General features: G+C 39.3%; 1 protein-coding gene and 1 pseudogene across 3 annotated transcripts in view; both read right to left on the bottom strand.

Annotated features, from left to right (window-relative positions):
• The window catches only part of slco4a1 (solute carrier organic anion transporter family, member 4A1), a 48,735-nt gene that overhangs the window by 14,935 nt on the left and 8,607 nt on the right, over nucleotides 1-25,193 (bottom strand). Inside the window, exons 1-4 of one of the 3 annotated variants that reach the window (XM_072697212.1) lie at nucleotides 22,671-22,689; nucleotides 22,464-22,551; nucleotides 5,035-5,633; nucleotides 2,788-3,163 (exon numbers count right to left, since the gene is read on the bottom strand). In XM_072697212.1, coding sequence (XP_072553313.1) covers nucleotides 2,788-3,163; nucleotides 5,035-5,448 — 790 coding nt within the window. In that variant the 5' untranslated portion in view covers nucleotides 5,449-5,633; nucleotides 22,464-22,551; nucleotides 22,671-22,689. Of the gene's footprint in view, nucleotides 1-2,787; nucleotides 3,164-5,034; nucleotides 5,634-12,740; nucleotides 12,869-22,463; nucleotides 22,552-22,670; nucleotides 22,690-25,193 lie in introns of those variants that run through there. The other 2 variants (XM_072697213.1, XM_072697211.1) reach the window with 2 other exon arrangements.
• LOC140577460 (perforin-1-like) overlaps nucleotides 5,466-25,193 on the bottom strand; it is a 40,238-nt pseudogene continuing 20,510 nt past the window's right edge.

The raw sequence follows: 25,193 nt of genomic DNA, 5'->3' as shown, positions 1-25,193 counted from the left end.
GGCTTGTCAGAAGACAGATGCTAAGATATCTAACCTATCTGGCCTATTATCATCATCATTACAGACTCTCTGAAAAACAGCTCCTCTGGTAGCAGTCTGGGAGGTCCTTTTAAGCTAGGCACACAGAGAAAAACGCTGTAAGGGCTGTAAGGGGGTCTATGTTGACCTACAATAACCTCTACAAGATTTTAAATAATGTGATCTATGAGAATTACATTTTTACATATGACTAAGGCCTGCCCACGTAGTTGTGCACTGGGTACTTTAAATAAAAACATGGAAATTCATGAGCACTAGAGGCTAAAATAAGAGGTAACTGATGTGGAATTTGTTCAGCAGCGTCAGCACATTCACTTCATGACCACATACCTTCGTGTGTAATAAATAAGGCCAGTGTAAAACACTGCCCATCATTTGTACTGTAGCAGCTCACATAACGGCTCATAGTAATGCTGGGTGATATGACCTCAAATCAGGTTCACAATTAAATGAAGATTTTACCTCCATTAATTGATTAATGAGCGATTACGTAAGCTGCCTGAGTTGCTCAGATGGCCCAGTGAGTTTTCCTCCACGTTGCTTTCGTGTCGCAGACGGGAGTGGGCGGAGTCATGTGATTGCACATGCACTAGTATGCTTTTAAGGGGACAGTACATGAACACACACTGTGGGAATCTCTGTAGGCAAGATTACTTCAATTAGAGATTCTAAATGACAGTTTTGATTCATTTTCAATTAATTGTTCAGCCCTAACTTATAGTGCTTGGGCCCCGGTGATTGCCACATGTAACGTAATTTGAAGATGCTTAACAGTAACTGTCGTAGCAGTCCATCAATCAACATGTCACCAGTTGACATCAGTTCCATCAGTTCCAGACAAGAAAATAAAAACAACCTGAAAGCTCAAAGAATGTGGCAAGTTTTGGTAAGTTTGGAGGAGACAAGGGATTCTCCTGGAAAATTCTCTACTGGCAGCAGATCCCCCTGGTTTCCACAATAAAAGACTTTGAACAAAAATTGTATGATTCACATAGAGCTGTATCGTGATAAATATTGTATTATATTAAAATATAATATTATATTAAATATCGTGATACAGTATTTTTACCATATCACCCAGCCCTAGATTCACATAAATGAGAATTACCCGAAAGGTAATGCTGATGTATGCAAATGCATAGTAATGGTACACTACATATGTTTTATACATATTAGATGTAACAATATAACATATATATAACATATTGTGTTGTGACTAGCATGTTCTCTTGTGTATGACCAGTGTATTGGTTTGGGGCTAACATACTGTGGCTACAGCTTCAGACTGAGAATTTATAAATTATAAAACACCTATATTGTTTCAGACGTTTACATTTTTTGAGTCTTTTATTTAAACTGAAAATAGTTTTTGTTTTTTGTATTTTTTAGACACTATTTCTTATGCTTAAATAGAAAGATCTATTAAATCAAGTTACATCCTCCTACGTTAAACTTTTCATAACTGGTAGTTTGAACAGAAAGTTTTTAAACAGAAAAAAAAAACGTTGAAGTCAAGACAAGGTGGATCAAATCAATGCAAATTATAAGCTCCCTAGACAAAAAAAATTAGGTCACCTTGCGTGTTTAAGGTGGTAGTAACTTCAGGCTCCTGCAGTTGGATACACAAGGATGAATACAGAGTGTGTGACGCAATTCACAGATTAAGAAAAGTATGAAAAAATGGTTGCAAAGACGATGTTAATGATTGGCAAAAAGGAATGATTGCATTTGAATAGGCCAAAGGCACAGTAGTGTGAAGTAGCTGAATTAGCAGATATATCAAAGTGTAGAGTCATATGGCAGAAATCTGAGACTACAAGAAATTCTTATCAGAATTGTGGTTGAAAGTTAAAACTGACGGTTTTAACTTTTGGTTTCACGGCTTGTAAAAAAAAATCGCTTTACTTTCAGGTAAGAATTGCATCTTAAAGTCATCACAGGTCCTTCAGAACCAATTTCCAAAAGAACATTCTGCAGGGAGCTGCATACCATGAACAGATGCAGCAGAGTGGCACATAAGAGGACTTTGCTCACGTCTGGTCAAGAATGACGAGAATTTCCTGTAGACTGGGATTCCTTCCATTGCTGGTGTGAGCCTTTTTCAACACATTAAATAAGACACTGCACCACTGGAACCCCATCACATACCCTGCAGGTATTTATAGCCCAACCGTCCTCGTGCAGCGCCATCTGCAGGAGCCTGAAGTTACTACCACCTTAATCATTTTTGTGTGCGGAAAGCTTATAGTACCTTTCTAAAGGTACTGAAGACGTACCCTTGAGTGATGTGGAAACCGAAGAGCTGTCAGTTGACCTGAACTTATCGAGACATTTCTCATATGAATAAATAATATTTCTATATATGCTCAGCTTCATGTTTGTTAAAATGTCCTCCTTCGTGTCACAACAATAGGGAATGTCCCAATAACATTATGCAACCAAGTAGCAGATAATTCCCCCAAAGCACATGAAGCCAGGCACTGCATCTTTTTTTCTAGTCACCACTAACACACTAATCATTGGACAGCTAAACAAGCTTGGAGGAAAACGCTAACTGCCAGCTCTGCTACATCAGCTAACAGACGTTTTCTTTCACTGGTATTAACATTTTAATAGCTCCTGCACACCAACATGTATTTAGTCATTTAATTATTCACACCATCTGAAAAGCAAAAGGTCCCCAAACTTTTGAGGGACAACATACGAATGTACCGTGAAGTGTTTATCTTCACCGCTGGACCTACTCACCTATGTAGACCGGTGCGTAGCTGGACTTGACGTTCTCGTCCAGGTACGTGACGCCAAGAGTGTAGAGAGGCGTGGCCCCGACACCATGTAGGAACTGCCCCAGCATGAAGACAAAGCGATACACAGAGAGGCCATTCCCTTCACTGTCCCCACACGCAGCCGTGTGATTGGATGAGCACAGTCCTGTATGCTCCTGTATTTTCACCTGATAGGGTGGTGTAGTGAAGTGTGGTAGTGCAAATACCAGCGAGCCCATAGCCATGATCAGCACTCCCCAGCCCAGCCAGCGAGGCTTATGGCCCGTGCCGCCGAAGTAGCTCACGAACGCCAGGCACAAACAGGCTGCGATGTCATAGGAGCTGGCGATGAGTCCAGCCTGCGGAAACAACAACAAAATAAAATATTAGATGTACCTAAAAGTAAAGGCACTATGGGCTGGCTTAGTGGACTATACACTGTAATAGTAGAAGATCCTTGAGGAACCTTTGGTAGGTTCTTAATTTTAGAAGAAACCTTAAGAGATTCCTTCACAGTTTCAAAGTTCCTGGAGGATCTTCTACTTCTCACAGTGTACATTCATCGGTTGTTTTTGAGCTGAATCACGCTCTTAATTCTTCCCAGAAATCTTCCCAGATATCTGTAGATACTATAATCTTAACTGTGTAATTTAGGGCTGGGCGATATGGCCAATAAATCTTATCGCAAAACAATTAGCAATTACTACATGCTTTTACTAATGATTCATTGTGCAAATAATATTTTGAACCCTGAAGACTGACATTAAACTCTGTTATATCTGAATTAAGAAAGCAAAACCCATCCTACGCCAATAGGGGACGATTGTAACACTGACAATACCTAGCTAGCTAACTCTGCTAACTGTCCACATTCATTGTAGACTGACTTCTGACAATATATGCCCAAATATTTGTGGATACCGCTTCTAATGAATGCATTCAGCTTCTTTTAGTTGCACTCATTGCTGACAAAGATGAGCAAATGCACACACACAGCTTGTCTAGTCCCTGTAGAGACATACTGTTAATAGAATAGGACTGTCTGGAGCAGATAAACATTAACCTGTTGGCACCATGCCTAATGCCAGATGTGGGCTAGAGGGATGTAGACCCCCCAGCATTGAGCGGTTGAACTGTGTTCTCTGGAATTATGCTGCTCTATTCAATACTTTTGGGAAGAATTGGGTGCTTGGGGATGAGGTGGGCTGGTGATTATCCAACATCCTGACCTTTTCAACGCTCCTGTTGCTGAATGCAAACAAATTCTCCCAACAATGCTTCGGAAACTAGTAAAAAGCCTTCCCATGACAGTGGAACATTTTAAATTGATGTAGAGCAAAATGCCACAATGTACACTCTAATGTCAAAGGTATTGGGACACCTGCTCATTCATAGTTTATCTTGCTCCAGGGACGGCTTTCTACTAGAAAGAGTGTTAGCAAAGTCAGGATCCCACCTCATCTCAACTTATCACAAAAGTATTGGATGGAGCACCACCATCATTCCAGAGAACTCAGTTCCACTACTCCACTGCTCAATGCTGGGGGCTTCATACCCCTCTAGCCCACACCTAGTATTAGGCATGGTGCCAACAGGTTCATGTTTATATGCTCCAGAGAGTCCTATTCTATTGCGAATACTTCTCTACAGGGACCAGACAAGCTGTGTGTGTGTGGGTTTCAGAGAACTTTGGGGGGGGTTGCGAAAACTTATCAAAGACATGTGAACAGGGTAGATGTGGTATTTATGGGACGTTTTTGAGGTGGGGCTTGCGCAATGTAGGTATGCACGTAACTGCGGAATCAAACACATACTGGTGGACAACATCAACATTGCACAAACGTCCTGAGTACGACCTATTTTTATTTTAATTTTACTTTATTTTTTTATCTGACCTTTTTTAAAAACATTTATGGAAGTATGAAGATTATATTTATTTGTAATTCTAATCCAGGTTCAGTACATTGTCCCAATTTGTCTATTTGTTATCACTGGCAGATATAAACATGAAAAATATTTGATATCTGCCCAGAATTCATTTATTAGTCCATTCCTAATAAAATACAAAACTTAAGATGAATTAACAGAAAAACAGAAAGTGCTGAGAATGCTGGGAAGCAATGTTTTTTCTACTGAGTCTAACCTCCAAACAAATCAAAACCCGTCATGAACTTGTTAACCCACTCGACACATTAGTATAATTTCTGGCCCTTGGACTAAAAAGACAGACCTGGTAGCTGCGCAGGTCGAAGCGTCTCTCAATGGAGGTGATGACCGTGTTAATGAAGCCGTTGATGATCATGCCCTGGAGGAAGGACGCTATGCAGAGGAAAAAGAGCACCCAGCGGGGGGTGTTGAAGGTCTGGATGAAGCTGGGAGTTAGTGCCCCCCATCCGCACAGGTTCTCAGAGTCCGAGGGCACAAACTTCACCCTTACCGGCGGCTCTAAGGGATCGGCCCCCTTTTTGGCAGTCTTGATCGGAGCGTCTCTGGCTGGACTGCTTGGGATGGAGCAGATGGGCGTATCGCCCTGTGACCCAACTGGGCTGGGTGTGTCCACGCTGGGAGCCAGAGGGCCATCCTGCAGGTCCAGGAGCTCCTGCTTGGAGCTGAAGGAAGTGTCATTGTTCAACAGATGGGGCATGGCCCCGATAGGGGCTGTCAGAGCTGAGTAGAGGAGAGGGTCACCTGAACGCCGCTGCTGTTGTTTGCTGGATCTAGCAGTTCCACAGAGGTGGTCTCTGCCCAAAGGAACTGCGCTTCAGATATCCATACTATGCTAAGTCCTGAGAAGGTGTCCAAGTGCTCTGGAAGCAGTGAGATGTCATTCTGAAACAGAAACGAAGACTCTAAATTACAAAAAAAGGAGAACACACCCACATGCATCTGTTGACGTTTGATTGCTCATCTGTGTTACCTCATGGCCAATGTAACATAGTCGAGGCACAATAGATGAGTACAGTGTTCTGCTTCCCACTTCTAAACACCAGGCATAATGGCCATAAATACTCAGTAAATACAAGTACTTGGTTAACCGTTTGAGATGCTATTATTTCGGCATCCTGTTACATCACAGGAAATGTTTTTGTCTTGTGTTTTATAACTAGATGTTATTTATTCTAGGTGATGTTAGCTAGATGTTAACTATTCCAGCCAACATTAACTAGGTGCTATCTATTCCAGCTGATGTTATCTACATGTTAACAACCCTAGCTGATGTTTACTAGATGTTATTTATTTTAGGTGATGTTAGCTAGATGTTAACTATCCAAGCTGACGTTAACTAGGTGCTATCTATTCCAGCTGATGTTATTTACTTGTTAACAACCTTAGCTGATGTTTACTAGATGTTATTTATTTTAGGTGATGTTAGCTAGATGTTAACTATCCAAGCTGATGTTAACTAGGTGCTATCTATTCCAGCTGATGTTATCTACTTGTTAACAACCTTAGCTGATGTTTACTAGATGTTATTTATTCTAAGTGATCTGATGTTAGCTAGATTTTAGATGGTTTCAGAATATATTTCTCTTATAATCCTACTGGCGCATCGTCCACCTCAGGAGAAAGTGCCTTGCGTTAAGACAAGCCCTCACACCATCCATATCGGTTAGTTCTGTCAAGTAATGTATTACTCTTTGTGCTGCTAAACTGTTGTTTACTGAATGTTTTTCTTAATACCAGTAATATCACCTCAAATAACTATACTGTGCAATGTCCATGAATCAAATACAGATAGTTTAGCACAGTAATCCAGCATGACCTACAGCAAACCGGTCACCAAATAATGCTTTGAAGTATTGGCCAAATGAAAACATTAGCCTTATATCTGCTAATACTGATATTTTCTCGTTATCCAGAGAGAATATAAAGCCTTTTCCCATAGATCAGGTTTCTAAGAATGCATTACTAAAATAAAAAAATATATATTTTAGAGAAAAAAAAAAAGGTTAAAGCTAGAGTTAAAAGTTTAAATTAAATAAACAAGGAAAAAAGGTAGGATACCAGATGGCTGCTACTGTATATAGCTGTTTTAGCTGTGTGACACGTTTGACACACAGACAACAGTTTTTCATGCAGTGTCAGAAACTAGTCTACTTGAGATTACTTAAACATCTCAGTCTGAGTGGGGTGTGCTATGGTTTAGGCATGCAGTTTGCATGATGCTAAATAGTAGAGTGTAAGCTTTAATTCCTTACTATTCCCTTAAAACTATTCCCTTAAACTAGTGAGCATGAGCATGTTACGTAAAACAAAATCACTGCTTGCTTCTATCCTTCTGGCCTGTTATGTAGGTCCCATCAGGTACTTCTGCCTCTGCCATGCTTGCCAGACCAAGGGAACAGGCCCCAGAGCGTGGATTAGTTCTGCGTGCCAGCAGCAGTCTCAGAGCAGCCGCCCTGAACTAACCACAACTTTTCTCTTGCCAACTGCAAACAGCATGGCTGCCCAGTCGTGCGGGCACTCAAACTAGAAAATAGATGATCTGCAGCACCTTGATGTTTACCATGCTATTTTTATAGGTTATGTTATCCCCTGATTCCATCAGTCTCTTAATGCTGAGTGTCCGATTCAATCCAATCTTTGTGTTTGTATAAATAATCCAGTTACTACTTTTAGTAGCAGTTTCTATAATGAGACATTCTGGACTGATCGATTTTTCTTAAAATGTCTGTTTTATAGTGCATTTAATATCTTACTATCCAACTATCCAATATGAAATTCCATATATACAGCATATCAATGTATATATCAATGTAACATAAAATGTAGGCATACATCAAAAATGTATCAAAATGAGACATGAGCATATTATATTTATATTTATAGTTTTTACCTCTTCATGTTCTGGAGTACAATTAACACTTTGTTTTAATGTGATTAATACTTAAAAAATGTCCATATTTTACAATGTTGATGCTTTTAGCAATTTTCTGCTGATGGGTATTTCATCATGCATATTTACGTCTCGCACAGTTGTAGATAGTGAGTGTGTAACCAACACCTTTTAGCATTTTAAGTAGAAAAAGAGACTTTTTTACTAGGTTTAGTTATGTTGTTGTAAAAATCTAAATATTTAACTCATATTTATTCAATATTTGTCATTATTTTTTTCTTGACATTGCATCAAAACTTATATCTATACAAAGATGCAGACCTGAATCTGTCTATAGAGAATTTAAAATACATTGTGGCATGATATAACCTCTTTAACCCTTGACTTCAATGGAATGTTATGCAAAAGCAGAACAACATCATTTAACTAGCTCTTAGAATTCACAACAGTAACTCTAGGTGGACTAAACCGCTATGCAAATGAGAAGCGAGGAAGGGCATTTTAATACGACCTTGACTTAACAATATTAGGGTTCAGTAGAACAAACAATGCAAATGAAGGGCAGACGGGAAGTGGGAGTAAAATAGGTCTGTACTCAGGCTAAGGAGAAGGTCACAGGCATGGAGCCACCATATCAACTCGGCAGAGCAAAGTTCAAAGGGAGGGCTGATTTGAGAATTAATGAGAAGTGTCAATGGCTAATGAGTGTGATTCAACAGTTTCTCACGCAAACACACCCTGCTATTTAAAGTAATAGCTGCAGTCATTTTCAGAATGAGTTCATAGAAAAAACCTTCCGGGAACGACCTCAAAGCTAGAAGGAAGTTGTTACGCAATATGCTACTGAACTAAAAAAATGGTTACTTAAAAATGAGTAATATTACAGTCCACGATTTAGTAACAGTACACTCAGAGTCATGCAGTGATATACGTTTATATTCCACTGACTATTGTCACGCAGTGAGTGTGCAATGCCACAAATTTTCCATTTGTTTGAGGTCAAGGAATGATAAAAAAATGGCAAATATATAAAGAATGTTTTTTCTTTCAGCAGAACAGGAGTTATTATCAAAATCAAAGCACAATAAAATCATTTTTTCTACTCACAAACAGTAGTATGCTATTTTCAACAGGGCTTCTGCTTCTGTTTTAATGCTAATTAATCCATTCAGAATGCTGTGTAGTCTAGGACTAGACATAATCCCTGTTTGGTAAACTGAGCTGCAGGTCCAATGTCATGGACATAGATTAATCTAGTATAGTCTAGGACTAGATTGTAACTGGATCAGGAGAACGGGCCTAGTAATTTTCACAGACTGCACGTTCCCACAAAATTACTTCATAGTATGTGGAAAGCTTTTCTAAAGTATCTGGACACTCAAGGAGGCATTTCATTTCATCATCGCCTGTTGCACAGATGCCTCGGTTCATCCTAATCTTTGGCTAACCACAGTCAAATTCAGAAGACTTGATTTAAAAATCCATTATTACTAAAGCGAGTTATAAGATTATTTTGAAGGAGTAGCCACTCTCATCTCATTTAGAAATCATTTATGATTTATTTGATTTCTTATCCTGTGTGAAATGGTCATGAATTTGACTGATGTTCTGTGTTAAATTACATTACTCCACCTCCCCATGTAAAACTAACCCCGTCTAAGTTTACACTGTAAAACATATTATCCTATAGGGCTCTAAACTGTAAAACACACGATCCCATAGGGCTTTACACTGTAAAAAGTATGATCCCATAGGGCTTTATGCTGTAAAAATTATGATCCTAAAGGGCTTTACGCTGTAAAAAGTATGATCCCAAAGGGCTTTACACTGTATAAACTATGATCCCATAGGGCTTTACGCTGTAAAAAGTATGATCCCATAGGACTTTACGCTGTAAAAAGTAGTATCCCATAGGGCTTTACACTGTAAAACGTGTGATCCCATAGGGCTTTACACTGTAAAAAGTAGTAACAATAGCTCATCTGAAGCATTTTTGAAGTTTTACTTGATGTATAACCCTTTTTAGTCTACATTTAAGATTAATCTGGGTCTGAGTAACAGCCCAAAGGGTTTTTTAATCCAATGCAGTTTACTGTAAAAAGTAGAACAGGAAGCAGTTGAACTTCTGTATAATATTGCTAAAATTCAAATTTGCTTTTGATAAATCTCTGAGTTAAATTAAACCTGTTAAAATGCTTGTTAGTTGGGTTGGAAAATATTATATATTTATTGTTATAGTGATAAATGACATGTGTTGTTCTGAATATACACTGAGGAAAATAAGTATTTGAACACCCTGCGACTTTGCAAGTTCTCCCACTTAGAAATCATGAAGGGGAGAACCTTGATATGCTTCTTACAGAGCCACTCCATGGTTATCCTGGCTGTGTGCTTTGGGTCATTGTCATGTTGGAAGACCCAGCCACGACCCATCTTCAGTGCTCTAACTGAGGGAAGGAGGTTGTTCCCCAAAATCACGCAATACATGGCCCCGGTCATCCTCTCCTTAATACAGTGCAGTTGTCCTGTCCCATGTGCAGAAAAACACCCCCAAAGCATGATGCTTCCACCCCCATGCTTCACAGTAGGGATGGTTTTTTTGGGATGTTACTCATCATTCTTCGTCCTCCAAACACGGCGAGTGGAATTAAGACCAAAAAGTTCTATTTTGGTCTCATCTGACCACAGAACTTTCTCCCATGACTCCTCTGGATCATCCAAATGGTCATGGGCAAACTTAAGACGGGCCTGGGCGTGTGCTGATTTAAGCAGGGGAACCTTCCGTGCCATGCATGACTTTAAACTATGACATCTTAGTGCATTGGTGCACAGTAACTTTGGAAACAGTGGTGCCAGCTCTCTTCAGGTCATTGAACAGCTCCTTCCGTGTAGTTCTGGGCTGATTTCTCACCTTTCTTAGGATCGCTGATACGCCACGAGGTGAGATCTTGCATGGAGCCCCAGTCCAAGGGAGATTGACAGTCATGTTTAGCTTCTTCCATTTTCTAATAATTGCTCCAACAGTTTTTTTTTTTTTACCAAGCTGCTTGGCAATTAGTAGTCGGAGTCATACTGATTGTGTGGGGTGGACAGGTGTCTGCATGCAGCTAACAACCTCAAACAGGTGCTTCTAATTTAGAATAACAAGTGGAGTGGAGGTGGACTTTTTAGAGGCGGACTAGACCAGATTTTTTGCTGATTGGCAGGTGTTCAAATACATATTTGCAGCAGTAACACACAAATAAATTATTAAAAAATCATACATTGTGATTTCCGGATTCTCTCACAGTGGACATGCACATAAGATGAAAATTTCAGACCCCTCCATAATTTCTAAGTGGGAGAACTTGCAAAGTCGCAGGGTGTTCAAATACTTATTTTCCTCACTGTATATATTGTGGATACCATTACCATACAGTACATTGATCAACTGCATGTTTAAAAAAAAAGGACTGTACTCAGCTTTTGAAATGAACAGTGCAACAGATGTCAGTGTACAATAGAACTTATTTAATTACTGCCACACCTACATGAATTAACACTAACTTGTCACTCACTGGTCTTTTATAACTTAGAAACCATTTTTACAGTCTATCTAACCACTGATTATTTTGGAGTTTTGGAACTTTAATTAACCCAGATTTTCTTCAAGCCTTTGTGCACTGAGAACAAAGTGATCTGGTCAAAGTTGGCTCCTCGATAGCCAGTTGCCATGCCCACCATTAGTAACAGTGTATGGTTCAGAGAGAGTGCTGGCCAACTCTGCCCTCCAGCCAGGCAACACAAAGTGTGAAGAAACAGCATAAGCGTGCTCTGAATCTGTGGCATATTCAGCTTATCTGTACCACGTGAGCGGTGCAGAATGCTTTGTTGTCTGTGCAAGTCACAGCAAGACTTCTTTAAAATAGTCTAAATGCAACAGTCTAAGCTTTTATATTTTACCAATGGTCTACAATATTCTACATGCAACAGTCTAAGCTTTTATATTTTACCAATGGTCTACAATATTCTACATGCATCAGTCTAAGCTTTTAAATTTGACCAATGGTCTACATGCAACAGTCTAAGCTTTTATATTTTACCAATAGTCTACAATAGTTTACATGCAACAGTCTAAGCTTTTATATTTTACCAATAGTCTACAATAGTTTACATGCAACAGTCTAAGCTTTTATATTTTACCAATAGTCTACAATAGTTTACATGCAACAGTCTAAGCTTTTATATTTTACCAATAGTCTAAAAGTCTACATGCAACAGTCTGAGCTTTTATTTTACCAATAGTCTACAATATTCAACATGCAGCAGTCTAAGCTTTTAAATTTGATCAATAGTCTACAATAGTCTACAGGCAACAGCCTAAACTTTTAGATTTTACCAATAGTCTACAATAGTGTACATGCAACAGTCGAAGCTTTTATATTTGACCAAAAGTCTACAAAAGTCTACATGCAACAGTCTGAGCTTTTATATTTTACCAATCATATGAGTCCTTCTCTCCTGCCCAGATGAATTAAGGTCTACTGAGATCGTTCTGACCCGTGATTTTCAATAAAAGCAGAAATGAGGACAGGCTGGACTAGTCTTATCTGCATCCGAAAAAATTCAGGCACATTTCCAAAACCAATCTATTACTGCGCTCTATTAATATTCTGAGGCATCCAGCATTAGTGCAATTTGAAAATGCCATGCTATATCACTGATTTTTTACCTGTTTGTGGCGCCAACTCGTTGACAGCTGAATGAACTTAACTGAAGTGTATTTATTACTTCCACATGAATAAAAAATATTATCTTAACTCAATTACTGCCAAATGTATGTAAAACAAGGCAAAACCATGCTGATGTCATTTTCTAAACTTGTGGAAATAATTGTAAACATTTGAATCAAGAAAAAGGAAAGCATTACTTGTTGGTAGAGTTTTAAAACATTTACTGCTATTTTTTCATCTTCTAAAGCACATTACATCATAAAATATAAGCAGAAATTACATACAAATACTAAATCAATAACAATATAAACACATTAAACACATTTTTAAATGAATAAAGTTGTTTTGTAAGACATCACTAAATAGAATTCATCTGTTTTCCCTTACCTTTCTTCACAAGAGGTAATACACACAGAGAGAGTGAGAGTGTGTGTGAGCTTGGGTCACTCCTTAAAGCTCCTTTGAGCCCAGCGCTGAGGCAGCACTAGTTCAATCTGTCTTCCATCTCGGAAATCCTGCTGAACGGCAGCCAATTAATCTAACTCGTTAATACTAACGCGTGTCTGTTCACATCCCTCACACACCCTGTCACTCTCTCTCTCACAAACACACGCATGCACACACTGCTGCTCACCTGCCTCATCGTATACTTCCATCTGGTTATTAGACGTGTGTGTGTGTGTGTGTGTGTGTGTGTGTGTGTGTGTGTGAGAGAGAGAGAGAGAGATAAAGGGGCTGCCTCTTGTGTTGTTTTTGCCTGTGGCGAGGAGGAAGCGCAGGATCAATGGCCCCTCTCTCAAAATTCCTTCAAGTGAAAGTCTCTTTTGGTACCAAGCTAAAGACATATGCTTTCTGTCAAATAAGCCCTGTGTTATTACTTTATATACACACACATACACACACACACACACACACATATTCATATATGTATATATAATAAACCTAAGGATAAAATCATGTTGATGTAATATACACTATATGGACAAAAGTATTGGGACACCTGCTCATTCATTGTTTCTTCCGAAATCAAGGGTATTAAAAAAAACTGTGTATCCTGCTTTTGTTGCATTAAGGAAATGAAAGAACAGATTTCTACTAGATTTAGAAATATTGCTGTGAGGATTTGATTGCATTCAGCGAGTGTGGTGAGGTCAGAATATTCAATGATCATCATCCAACCTCAACCCTTAACTCCCCCAAATCATCCCAAAAGTATTGAATGGAGCACCATCATTCCAGAAACAACGTTTCTACTGCTCCACAGTTCAATGCTGGGGGGATTTCTACCCCTCTAGCCCAAGCCTGGCATCACGCACGATGCCAATAATATCCTGTTGATCTGCTCGTTGATCTGCAGGTTTAATATCGGCAATACGTCTCTACAGGGACTAGGCAAGCTGTTTGTGTGCATTCGCACATCTGTGTGAACAATGGGAGCAGCTTAAAGCAGCTGATACTTGAATTAGAAGGGGTGCCTACAAACATTGGGACATGGTGTATATTTATAATTGTATACATATTTCTATATAAATACACTATATGTCCAAACGTACGCAGACATTTATAAATACACAGTACTGTGCAGAAGTTTAAGCAACTAAGTAAATTATTTAGAACCACTTAGGAGCTAATGTTTTTGCTTGTAAAAACATCAGATCCCATTAGTACAAATCCAGCTGGCCACTAAAGTTGTTCGACTGTTGAACCGATCTGGTTGAATGTAGGCTGTGATGTTGGGTGAGCAAAATTCTATGTCAGGACAATGTCTAATGCCAGCGTCAATTATGACACAGAATAATGGCGACAGCTGACGTTGACATTTTGTTGCTTGTGAAGTTGAAAATTCAACGTTTCACGTTTCAACGATATATTGGCGTAAAATACAGACATTTAGTTGTGAGGTATGGAGATCAAAACCCAACATCTGCTAAACTTCATCATTTCAACGTCCACAGCGTGAAATTCTAACGTTGTTAGAAATTGCCATGTTGTTGGTTTTAAGGGTGTTAAGTAACAAAAATTAGAGCTGGGTGATATGGACAAATTGAAGACCAAGACATTTCTTATGATATACAATATTTATCACAATATTTCGACATGTAGACAAAATGCAACAGCGTAAACTTTTTCATAAAAAATGCTTTCAAATACTCTCTTTTACTCAAAATGTGCTGCACTTCATTGAATTAAATAAGACTGATTACACACTTTGCAATAAAACAAGCAGATAAACAGCGCTCTATAAGCGCTGACGATATCCACGATACACTCATAAAAACATATTGTGTACCACGATAACAAAATGTATCACAATATGATCAAATATTGTCATATTGCCCAGCTCTAATTCAATGTCTGTCTAATGTTGGAGCTTGATGTAGTTTTTAATGTATATGTGACTTTGATTTGCATGCATAACTCAAGGTCTGTGCAACACAGGGTTGTGACGTCAACACGATTTTCATTTTCAACTATAACTCGACATCTGTCCGACTTGAAATTGACGTCCGGGGCCAACACCAGCACACGTGATTTCACATAATTATGCATTTACTTGCCAATCCAGTCGTTTGCTGATAACTATTAATAATACTACAATCCACTGAGGAGGCAAAGACAACCACATTCACCATTTCTTTATTTAGAATTTAGCCTCTGCCTTTAACCCATCCATGCACTTAAACCACACACACACGCATGGTAATATAGTGAGCACACATGCCTCAGAGCGGTGGGCAGCCATTGCTGTGGCACCTGGAAAGTGGAGAGGCTTAAGGGCCCAACAGTGGCAATTTGGCGAACTCGGGTATTGAACTCACAACCCTGTCGTCAATCACCCAGCAATAGTGGCTCAGTATCATGTCTGCTGAGCTTTGGAGATGTTTTAATGAACACAGTGACAAACTTAAAATCATGGTACTGTATTAATGCTGTGTAGTATTAATTAATTCTAATATTCAGCAAAAACAGCAAATAAACACAGATAAGCAGCTTTTTAGGCACAGATGCCTAAACCTTTGCACAATACCATACATATTTCATCCAAGTGAATTCAATCTGGCTCTTTTCTTTGTTTTTGCTTCTCATCCAAGCACTAAATGTGAGGTACCAATACCAATACCAATACAGTCGGCCGTTCAACACCTAGAGACCCATGCTTCTCTATTCAAATGGGATGTGGTGTCAACAACTCCTGAACCACATGCCTGTAGGACTAGAGAAACTGGGTCACATGCTGTGAACTGTAATTGATTCAGTTACAGTCCATTCAACACATGCATTATGAATAACAGCATCAGCACAAGAATGTGAACCGGGAGAAAGAAACAGCCAATATATCGGCCCACTGATACCAGTTGATATTGGCGGTTTTACCATTGGAGGACTCCCTCCCATCACACATATGGACACCTTACAGGCACAATCAGGTGGACACCTTCCCACCCTTCTGTGGGAAGGGTGACCGTTTGGTCAAGCCAGCATTTGTGAGGTCGCTGGCACTGATGTTGAATGAAAAGTCTGCTCTATGTAGGATGGCGTTCCTCCACATCACACAAGGGGCAGTGGTGGCTCAGCGGTTAGAGCGCCGGGATATCAATAACAGGGTTGTGGGTTCGATTCCCGGGCTCGGCAAGCTGCCACTGTTGGGCCCTTGAGCAAGGCCCTTTACCCTCTCTGCTCCCCGGGCGCTGGAGTTGGCTGCCCACCGCTCTGGGTGTGTGTGTGTACTCACTGCCCCTAACACGTGTGTGTGTGTGAGTGTGTGTTCACTACCAGATGGGTTAAATGCGGAGGACACATTTCGCTGTACAGTCCACACTGTACAGTGACGAATACGTGCACCTTTTTTACCTTTAAGTCAAACCATCCTTGGCCTTTACTCCTTTATGCACAGGGGTAGAGTCATGCTGGAACAGGAAATGGAAGCCTATCATCACTTTCATGCAAAAATCTTGTATCTCCATTTTTGTCATTTTCACATTTTGCCACAATGTGAATCACATTGTGGTAAAATTCCATAATGAATAGATGAGTAGAAATGCTCTGAATAAATTTGAAATGAAAACTTTACATTGGCTTCCACTGAAAGTTAAGGTTTCTTACTTATCCTGTAAAGTTGACATTGTGGAGATAGAAGTTTTTTGTTTGACAGCAATGATATTGTTGTCTAAAATGTGACGATATGCCGTAGCACCAACATCGCCCTTCACTGGAACTAAAAACCACTCTTACACACAACTCTTTAAATCAGCCCTACACCATTATCCCTCCTCCACCAAATATTCCTGTTAAAACTATGAAGTACGGTAGGTACCGTTCCCTTGGCATCAACCAAACCTAGATTAGTCCATCAGACTGCCAGATAGTGAAGCATGATCCATCACTCCAGAGTCTAGTGGCAGCTTGATGTTCACCACTCTAGCCGATGCTTGGATGTATTAACGATCTCAAGGTTGTGTGCAGTTGCCCCGCCATGGAAACTCATTTCATGAAGCTCCTGACCCACGGTTCTTGTGCTGACATTGCCTTCAGAGGTACTTTGGAACTATGTAGTGACTAATGAAGTGGAGAATAGGATTTCAGAACTTGCCAAGAAACGACACAGTACACTTTCAGATAAAGCCTACATAGCTAGTACCAGTGTAAAAGCAGGCCAATGCCACATTGTTCTCATGCAAAACCTTAAGCTTCCACCAGACAAAGCTATTATTCACAAAATAAGTTTATATATGGACAAATAAATGACACACTAAAACCCAGGGTATTATCCTGCTTTAGTTGTTTTTATGAGATTTTGGAGCACTGCTGTGAGAATTTTAATGCATTCGACGACAAGAGCGTTAGTGAGGTCAGGATGTTGGATGCTCACCATCCCACCTCATCCACAACTCCCCCCCATCCCCAAGTCCCAAAAAAGCATTGGATGAGCAACATCATTCCAGAGAAGACAGTTCCACTGTTCCAGAGATCAATGCTGGGAGGTTTTATACCCTTTTATTTACCCTCCAGAGAATCTTACTCTATTCTAGTACTTATTAACAGGGACTCAACAAGCTGTGTGTGCCAGCAATGGGCGCAACTTAACGTGGTTGAATGCTTTGGTGGTTGAAAGGGGTGTCTACAAACATTTGGACATACAGTGCATGTTGCACTTGAACTTCTCCAGAAATATGTTATAAAAGACTAGCTGATTGTTTAATACAGGTGTTCAGTGTTTTTCAGTCATGAAGTATAGGGTGAAGTATAAGGGCATGTTAAAACAGTACTGAAATGGAAAGTAAGTGTGATTTGAGTAATATCGACTTTGAGCCTTAGAAGAAGGAACCTTGTGGTTCTATAAAGAACCATGTTTGTGAGGAGAGTGTGAAGAACCTTTTAAAGGCTTGATTTGAGGTAAAGGGTTTTTCAACCAATTTAAAGGTGCTTCACGCTTTACAAAGATGGTTCTTCAGGGAACCAAAAATGATTCTTATATGACCTCGCTCAAAGAACCTTTGTAGCACCTTTATTTTTATAAGTGAGGTATTACAATTATGATCATACACTTGCAATCTTTGATATGCTTTAAGAAAAGAGCTAACAAAGATCCTGCCAGTCATGAATATTAATTAGGTGGCATGACCATCGCTTCATAAGCAGGGGCGGAGTATATAGCGATCGGACCATTTTTCCGACTGTTGCTCTGGAACGACAGGTCACAAAGGAATAAATAATTCCGTGCCTGTTTTTAGCCTTCAAAACCCTCTATTATTTGTTATTGTGTTCTGCAAGCCGTTTCTTTTCCAAATTCAAAGCAGATCAAACGGAGGGAAGCCTGGATCAGTAAGCAATGTCCGTGTGTGAGAATAGTCCCAGTGTTTGCTTTGGAGTCTTGCTTCTTTTGTCCTCTTTGAAGCACGGCTGGGTGCTAACAAGTGGAGGGCATGTACAACAGAGAGCAGGAAGCCAGACGGCCAGACACTTTCACCCAGGACTTCTAGGAAGGAAGTTCAGCCATAACAGCATCTATTTTCATCAAGTGGGGGAGAGGGCGTTGGGGGTAACGGAGGTGGTGTTAGAGGGTCCGCTTAGGTGTGCTGAGCCATACTGTCTTCTAGGTTTAAATCATAACTAATCCGTGGAGAACCCTTAGAATTTTTAAAGAAGGCCTAAAGATTCACAGGAATTCAACAGTGTTAAAGAAAAAGTAGGTAGTAAAGGAAAGCTATAGGCACTTCAATGACCTCATAAGTTCCTTAGGAATCACAGTTGAACAGTTAAATATCAGTTGAACGTGTTTTTTTAGTTAACAAACTGTTAGAGTAACAGTTTGAGAATGATATGCCAAGAGGGTGTAGTTTTTAATCAAGCTGCATATCTGCATGAGACATCCTGATGATTGCAGTTGCCCACAATCTTCAGCAGTTAGATGCTACCCACTAGTGACCACAAATGCCTCCTTGAGAAGACACCTCTAAAAACACCAGATCATTTCCCACCCATGCTTCTATGTAACACTGAGTGTGACACAAAGGATATAAGTATATAAAATCCACTGATAAATGTCGGGTAAGTATTTACACTGATGCACAATGAAGTAATAAGGCTATCTGTATTGGCAGATATTTGCACCTAAATTGATTGCCATCAAACCATCAAAGACTGTAGAGACTTACTGAAGAAAAGTACTGCCAACAGAACAGGACTCTCTGGAACAAATAAACATGAACCTGTTGGCACCATGCCTAATGCCAGATGTGGGCTAAAGGGGTATAAAGTCCCCCAGCATTGCGCTGGAATGGTAGCGATCCATCCAATACGTCTGGGATTAGCTGGAGAGTTGGGGATGAGGTGGAGTGGTGATCATCCAACTTTGTGGCCTCACTAATGCTCTTGTCACTGAATGCAGTTAAAAATCTCTCAGCAGTGCTCCAGAACCTGGAAGAAAGCCTTCCATGGACGGTAGAAACAGTTACTCCAACAAAAGCAAGTTAAAGTAATTTTTTATACCATTGACTTATTATATAATAAACAATGAATGAGCAGGTGTCCCAATACTTTCATCCAATCAGTGTATCTACTAAAGGATTCAGGTAGTACCTACTGTACATTTTAGAAATGGTTATGTGGCAGCATAATTAAAAATATCGACATTAGCCAAGAATTCCAATTTTGGTGGAAAGTTAATATTCAGTTTCTGGAGATGCAAATGCTGTATTTCTGCACAGTTATCCAGACTTAGATTTCACCCTGCTTAATTTCACCTTAAAGGGGGAGTGGGGAGTTGTGATCATGCAATTTTTCCTGTAAATTCACTTCAAGTGAGATGATATGGATTTTTTTTCATAAATGAAAAGGATCAAAAGTTTGCTGCTGTTGACCTTAGGGATTTTTTTGTCCTCAGCACAAAAAAGAACATATTATTGACAATCTAAATAATATTATCTAATAAAGTTTCGGTCTGTCTAATAGAAACCTGCTCCCATTTCCTTGCTCTAACGCAGTGGTTCTTTTACTACTGAACAACATGACTGTTTGAAGAATACAGTAGTGAAGCACTGAAGCTAATGCGATTTCTGCTGAACTGTAATACAGTCATCAGTTTTACATGACTCGCTCCTCCTTCTCTCGCTCTCTTTCTTCTTGTTTGCTTTTGTCCCTTCACTTTTATTAGGGTTAATTATTCTTAAGTTCCTCAGGCAAGAGGAAGAACAGGCTTTATTATGGACGCATTCCATCAATTCCCAAATGCTTCCTTATGCTGAGCACAAACATATTTGCTACACACTTTCGAGTCCTTTAACAGCATTACCACCTTCACTGAAGAATTAGCCAGGCGATTTGTTGCCATATAAAATTGGCACCATTAACTGTAGTTACCTATATGTTTAAGTACCATAGTCCATACACTGCCTCAGTGCTATCTAACTTAATGGAAATATGTGTTAAATTACACACATTCATGTTCAATTATGTCTCGAGTGCAATCTTGCAGTAGCTCTGCTGCTTCTATGTTGAGTACGGGAACAGTGTGTTCCGCAGGTCGTCTTTAGTCTCAACTATGCATGAAAATATTGAATATCAATTACGCTCTATTTGCATAAGGTCTTATGTATTACTGCTTACTGGTTTTGATACCCCACACTTCTAGTGCCAATTAATACACATCTTCTTATTCAGATTAACCCTTTAAAAAGCCCATGGCCGGCCGAGGGGCCGAAAGTGTTATTATAAACTTCTACTACCAAAGAATATCCCCCCACCAGTTTGTACAGAAGACCCTGTAGTTACGGAGTAATACAATTTAGTGTGCAATAAGCTTTGGTGCATTAAGGGGTTAAAAAGCAGTTCTGCAGTTCTCATTACTTGCTACATGCAAAGATTTTCTGCAGTCCGACTGAAATGACTCCGATTACAGGCATAGACTAATGTGTTTATAAGTATATTCTACTCAACAATCATAAATCATAAAAAACTCTGTAGAGTACCACTTAGTGTACGTGTTACTAGAGGTCGACCGATATATCGGTCGGCCGATATTTGCCATTTTTTAATATATAGGCATCGGGCGATATCCGTGTTTAGAAACGCTGATTTAAAAGTATGTTACCGGAGTTTTCAGTAGGTGGGAGTTTTTTTAACTGCTTTAAAATAATGGTGGACTCAGGGCAAACGAAGGGGCGAGAGGAAGATGTCATGACCTGTACTTTTCCGAGGCACATGAGCTGGACACAACGACACCTCTGGATGACAGTGTGCGGTGAAGACTGGTGGGAGAGAGTTGTACTGAAGGGGTTCATAGCTTTAGGATTTAACATTTTTGTATGACATGTCAGTCATTCATGCTTTTATGCGCCTTGAAAGATTTTATCTCCCCCGCAAAACATACCGTAAGAGCCCCAAATGCACATACTTAAACATTCCGATTGGGAACGTAATCAGATACAGGTGTTTACATGGCAGTTATTGTTCTATTTAAGGGATTATGTAAAGGATTAGCCACCTCGCTCAATAAAATACGACTAGTCTATTCCGACTGAGGTGTATATGGCATGGGCATGTTCTATTCTTCCTGAGCTATTAGCCAGATTATTAATAAACTACCGTGACCACTGATGAAGGTGCCATGAAAAAACTAGACTCAGGGCTGCACGATTTAAAAAAAAAAAAAAAGAAAACATTATTGTGATATTTCTTAGTTATGCAATTAATATTGCAATGTATTACTGAATCAATTGTATCTAGACCAGATGTCTGGTAAGTACAGCAAAAAATAAGGAGTTTCTAAAAATAATATGCCTTGTATTAACACGCATCTAATGCTCTAGCAACAAGCTAATACACCAGGAACAAGCTAACTGTTGTATTGTTACATTCTTAATTATTATAATATTTATAATTATAAATTACTTACTATAGGTATGTAATTTATATTCTGTACTAATAGGATTGATTTTGTCAGGGTTTTTTTTTTTAGTTTGTTTTGATCAAGCAATGAAACAAAGTACAAACTATGATCACATAACTCAAACTACAATAAAATATCTGCTTTCGTTCTTAAGAAACGTTTTATTGATTACAATAAAGTTTACAATCTGCACTTTTAACTTTTAACAACACTTTTAAAAAACTACACCTTTTTTTCAATGCTTTGTTATTGGTGGTAATACCTGTGACTAAGGGTTAAGAGTGACTGCAAACTGAAATGCAGTTAGCAACTCAGTTAGGGTTAGGTTATGATAGTATTTAGTAGGTTTACTGTACATGTACTGAGTAACAGAACTTAGTGTGTAATAAGCCTTGCTGCATTAAGGGGTTAAAAAGCAGTTCTGCAGTTCCCACTACTTGCTAGATGCAAAGATTTTCTCCAGTCCAACTGAAATGACTCCGATTACAAACTGAAATGCAGTTAGCAACTCAGTTAGGGTTAGGTTATGATGGTATTTAGTAGGCTTACTGTACATGTATTCAAAATAGTTCCTAATTCCCTGTATTATTGATCCTAAATATTTGCTGGACTGACGAAGAGTCACCATCTTCACTTCTTTTGACCAGTACCGTCTTTAATCCTGCAGCACAGAACCAAGCAATATCTTATTCCACTCAGCAGTAATCAGTGTAGGAACATACCTTCAGGTCTAAGAGTAACAGCTCTACCGAGGGTCTGTTGATTTCTTCAAAACTAACAGCAGTTTCCTCCAACAATCCTTCCAAGTATCTTTCGGACAAAAGACACTGGTCATAACTAAGCAATCTCAAAGTGAAAGTGTTACAGGCAACTGTAGAAAGCGTCAGCCTTGGCCTGAATTAAAAAATAGGGCAGTACCAGTTCAGTACCTTATTACTGGTTGATGCCCTTCTCCACTGTGTTTACAAGGAAGCACACAACCCGTAATTATAACCATGCCAAACTGATACTCGAGCTGACTTCATTTGTTTAGCTGTGCAGCACCTCCTGGCTCCACCCAGGTAAGTGAGGCAGGTGAGCAGCAGCATTCTGTGGAACCACAGGACTGATAGAGTGGACAGTGGCTTTTACTTCCTGCTGTGTGAAGCTGTGAGCACGTGCTTGCATTCGCACTAGAACAGAATGATGATGATACAGCGTATTTTATTCATTCAAAAATCTTTTCACTAGGCCCCTGAGTGCTCTTAGTGAAACTAAGGTGCTCTCACTTTGGAGTATGTAGGGGTTGGGTAATTGGGGCAGTTCAAATTGGGAAGAAAATGGGTGAAAAAAAAGTCTTTTCACAAGGTACAAGGACAAGGGGCTCCAATATGCCTCAGATGTACTTTAAGTCTTTATAGAAGGTATGAACGTGACGTCACAGAAGGCGGCCAAAGAGATGGGCTAAGTGGCAGTGTTAGCGGTCAGTGTGAATGACGCTGACACAAAAACTAGAAAAAGCTGTTGTGCTACTGACTGTACAAACAGCTATAATCAACAAGAATCCAGAGCCCTCTTTTTACAGAAGAGAAGAGAGACTGATGGATTGGTGCAATTTGCAGAAACGACTAAAATCGAAGCACTGAAACGTGGGTGACTCAGGTGGGGAAAAACCAATCCCACTGTGGTTGCAAATTTAGCGGAGTTCAAATAAGAGACAAAGCTAGCAATCCCTTACTGAGTGTGCCTGAAAACCGTCGAAAACACTCCTAAGACCTTTCACTCGACTTTTTCTCACACTCAGACATTAGGCTTTCTCCACTAAATGGGCGTTCCTAGCTATACATGCATGTCCATGGACCATTGGTTGTTAAGTAATCTTGATGGATTGCTGTGGAGTCCAGCAGCCTTTAACTATAATCTATTCACTCCTGTTTCATAATCGTTTCATTCCCGGTTTGGCCATTTCCACTCAAAAATGCCACTGAATCTGAATGTTTTGCCACTCAATCTGACTAAAGGTGGAGTGTTCATCAATGGAGTGTTGAGTGTTCATCAACGTGACATCAATGCATACCATTAATAAACTCGCCTTGATAAGGTGTCATAGCTTCATCAGCTTCAGCATCAACAATTGTTGTTTTTAATAAAAAATAAAACAAAAAGGAATGTCACGCTCTTCTACATGATCATAAAAACTTACCATTAGCGAATTCAACAGGTAAACGGGATTGTCAGTCAATACAAATCATTCTGAGTTCAAACTATTTGAGTTAATTGCAATGAACTGTTATAATATCTCACCACAATCATTCGCATGAATGTGAATGACATGAGACTGTAAGATGGTAAGGTGCACGTATTTGTCACTGTACAGCGAAATGTGTCCTCCACATTTAACCCATCTGTGGTAGTGAACACACACACACTAGTGAACTAGGGGCAGTGAGTACACACACACCCAGAGCGGTGGGCAGCCAACTCCAGCGCCCGGGGAGCAGAGAGGGTCCCAAGAGTGGCAGCTTGCAAAGCCCGGGAATCAAACCCACAACCCTGTTATCGATAGCCCGACGCTCTAACCGCTGAGCCACCACTGCCCAATGGGGTTGAAAAAACAAATGGGGTTGAAAAAATAAATGAAAATACAACAATGCAGTATACAGCAATGTCTTCAGTTAGGGATGTTACGAAAAAAAGTCTAATCCAAAAATCGGTTCAACAATTTTCAACAATCTATTGTGCAATGATTTACTTTACTTAACTGGTTTAAATACAAACTTTTGAAAAACACAGTAGGGGTGGGTGATGGGGGGGACAACAACTTACCGATGACCAAATTATTTGGCAGCTAATTTAATAGTCGGTTGGTTGGTGATGTCAACATGCATCATCTTATTTTTGCAATTTGACTTGTCATGTGTTTTTGCAATGTTATTTCATTTCTCTGACTTATCTTTATTATCTTATTTTTGAATTATGTTACATATTTTACTTATGTTACCTATGCTACTTATTTTTGCTATTTCACTAGTGTTGTGTTATGTTTGTAATTTGTATCATTTATTAAACACTATTTATTTATTAAACAACTGACATTATTTATTTATATTTATGCATACATAATGTTTTATAATAATATTTCTTTCATTATCTTAATTTCTTTATCCATATTTTATGTATTAAGTCAACTACACTGTAAATAAGGGTCACCCTAAATTAATTGTTTTTAAATAAAGGTTGATTTATTGATTAATTTTGGATAATATCCATACTTTCAAGCGACTGCCCAATCAGAAGTCAGAAAACCAGTTATCTTTCTATTATGCAAGTAATTATGTAAGTAAGGTGACTGATTTGACTATTTATGACTACAGACGAATGGTTTTGTGAAAGAACATAATAATAATGCTTACAGCACAAATACTATGTGTAACAGCACTGGAAAATGGCCCCTCAAAAGAATACTGTTGTTT

This window comes from Salminus brasiliensis, chromosome 14 (genome assembly GCF_030463535.1).
Source record: "Salminus brasiliensis chromosome 14, fSalBra1.hap2, whole genome shotgun sequence".
Taxonomy (NCBI): domain Eukaryota; kingdom Metazoa; phylum Chordata; class Actinopteri; order Characiformes; family Bryconidae; genus Salminus; species Salminus brasiliensis.
This window is presented reverse-complemented; position numbering and strand designations above follow the sequence as displayed.